The 1,019-nt window shown below is 34.4% G+C and overlaps 1 protein-coding gene across 1 annotated transcript; it reads right to left on the bottom strand.

Moving 5' to 3' along the window:
• Positions 1-487: 487 nt before the first annotated feature.
• Positions 488-1,019, bottom strand: LOC126265510 (cytochrome c oxidase subunit 6A, mitochondrial-like). The gene is made up of 2 exons (XM_049967264.1): positions 822-1,019; positions 488-762 (listed from the first exon to the last, which is right to left on the bottom strand). Exons 1-2 carry the CDS (start codon positions 931-933, stop codon positions 533-535), a joined length of 342 nt encoding a protein of 113 aa, XP_049823221.1. The 5' UTR covers positions 934-1,019; the 3' UTR covers positions 488-532.

Here is a 1,019-nt window from a genome sequence, read left to right as displayed (position 1 = left end):
GTGATCGTTTTCTTGTTCCAACTAATACTAATAGTATTTATTGAAAGTTTATCTTTGTCTGAAACGCAAATTTCAATTTTGATTTTAGTATGATTAAATACATATTTAATTATTTTCGACACAATGTCCCAATTTAATTCGTCTAAACCACATGGAGTTTTAGGTATCGCTAAATATTCAATTTCGTGTTCCGCACACAATCTGCCACTTCTCCAATCTTCTTGTCTTGAGTTTGTAATTCCGAAACACCGCCAAATTGTATCTGAATTCTTTTGGTATACCTTGGGTCATTACAAAATATTTACTTACAAAATGAACAATGCTTACTTTTCCGAACAAGCAAATATGTGTTTACTAATTTCACTAACTTTTTTATTATCAATGTCCTGATTCATTATACAATTTAAAATGTCATTTTCGTATGAAGAAATCATATATATTGTACATGTATATTGATTCTATTAAATAACAAGAATAAAAATTAAACTAATTTCAAATCAATTTTATATTTTGGTAATGTAAATATATTTTTTTAATGTTCATAACCGTCTGGCAAAGCGTTGGTATGAGGATTATGGAAGAGGGACTTATTACCGTCACCCCATGGGAATCGCTTGGTGCGAGTTCTCAGATGATCGTACTTGATGAAAGGCACCTGTTCACGACCCTGACTTTGGTGACCAAGCCAGATGTTAGCGCCGCACAAAGCGATGGACGGGAATGCCACCAAAAATGTCAGCTTCTTCCACACTTTAAAGCCACCTTAAATGCGAATTATATTGTACAAGTAACCTAAAAATGACAGGTGAAGTGATGCTTACCTTCGCGACTGCCGGAGATGGCGGCTGGGCCAGCGACCCTAAATTTGTTCACAGTTTTGTTGACGGTGGTTTGAATGTATCTGCGAAGTAAGTGGTTTATTATGGTAGTCATTTCAGCTAATCTTCAAGTAAAAATGGAGCAAGTTAATCAAAGAGATTGATGTGTTTAATTTTAGAATACGGTAATGAAGTATGCGA

This window comes from Aethina tumida, chromosome 5 (genome assembly GCF_024364675.1).
Source record: "Aethina tumida isolate Nest 87 chromosome 5, icAetTumi1.1, whole genome shotgun sequence".
NCBI lineage: Eukaryota > Metazoa > Arthropoda > Insecta > Coleoptera > Nitidulidae > Aethina > Aethina tumida.
Note: the sequence above shows the minus strand (reverse complement) of the source record. Positions and strands in the feature narration are given on the sequence as shown.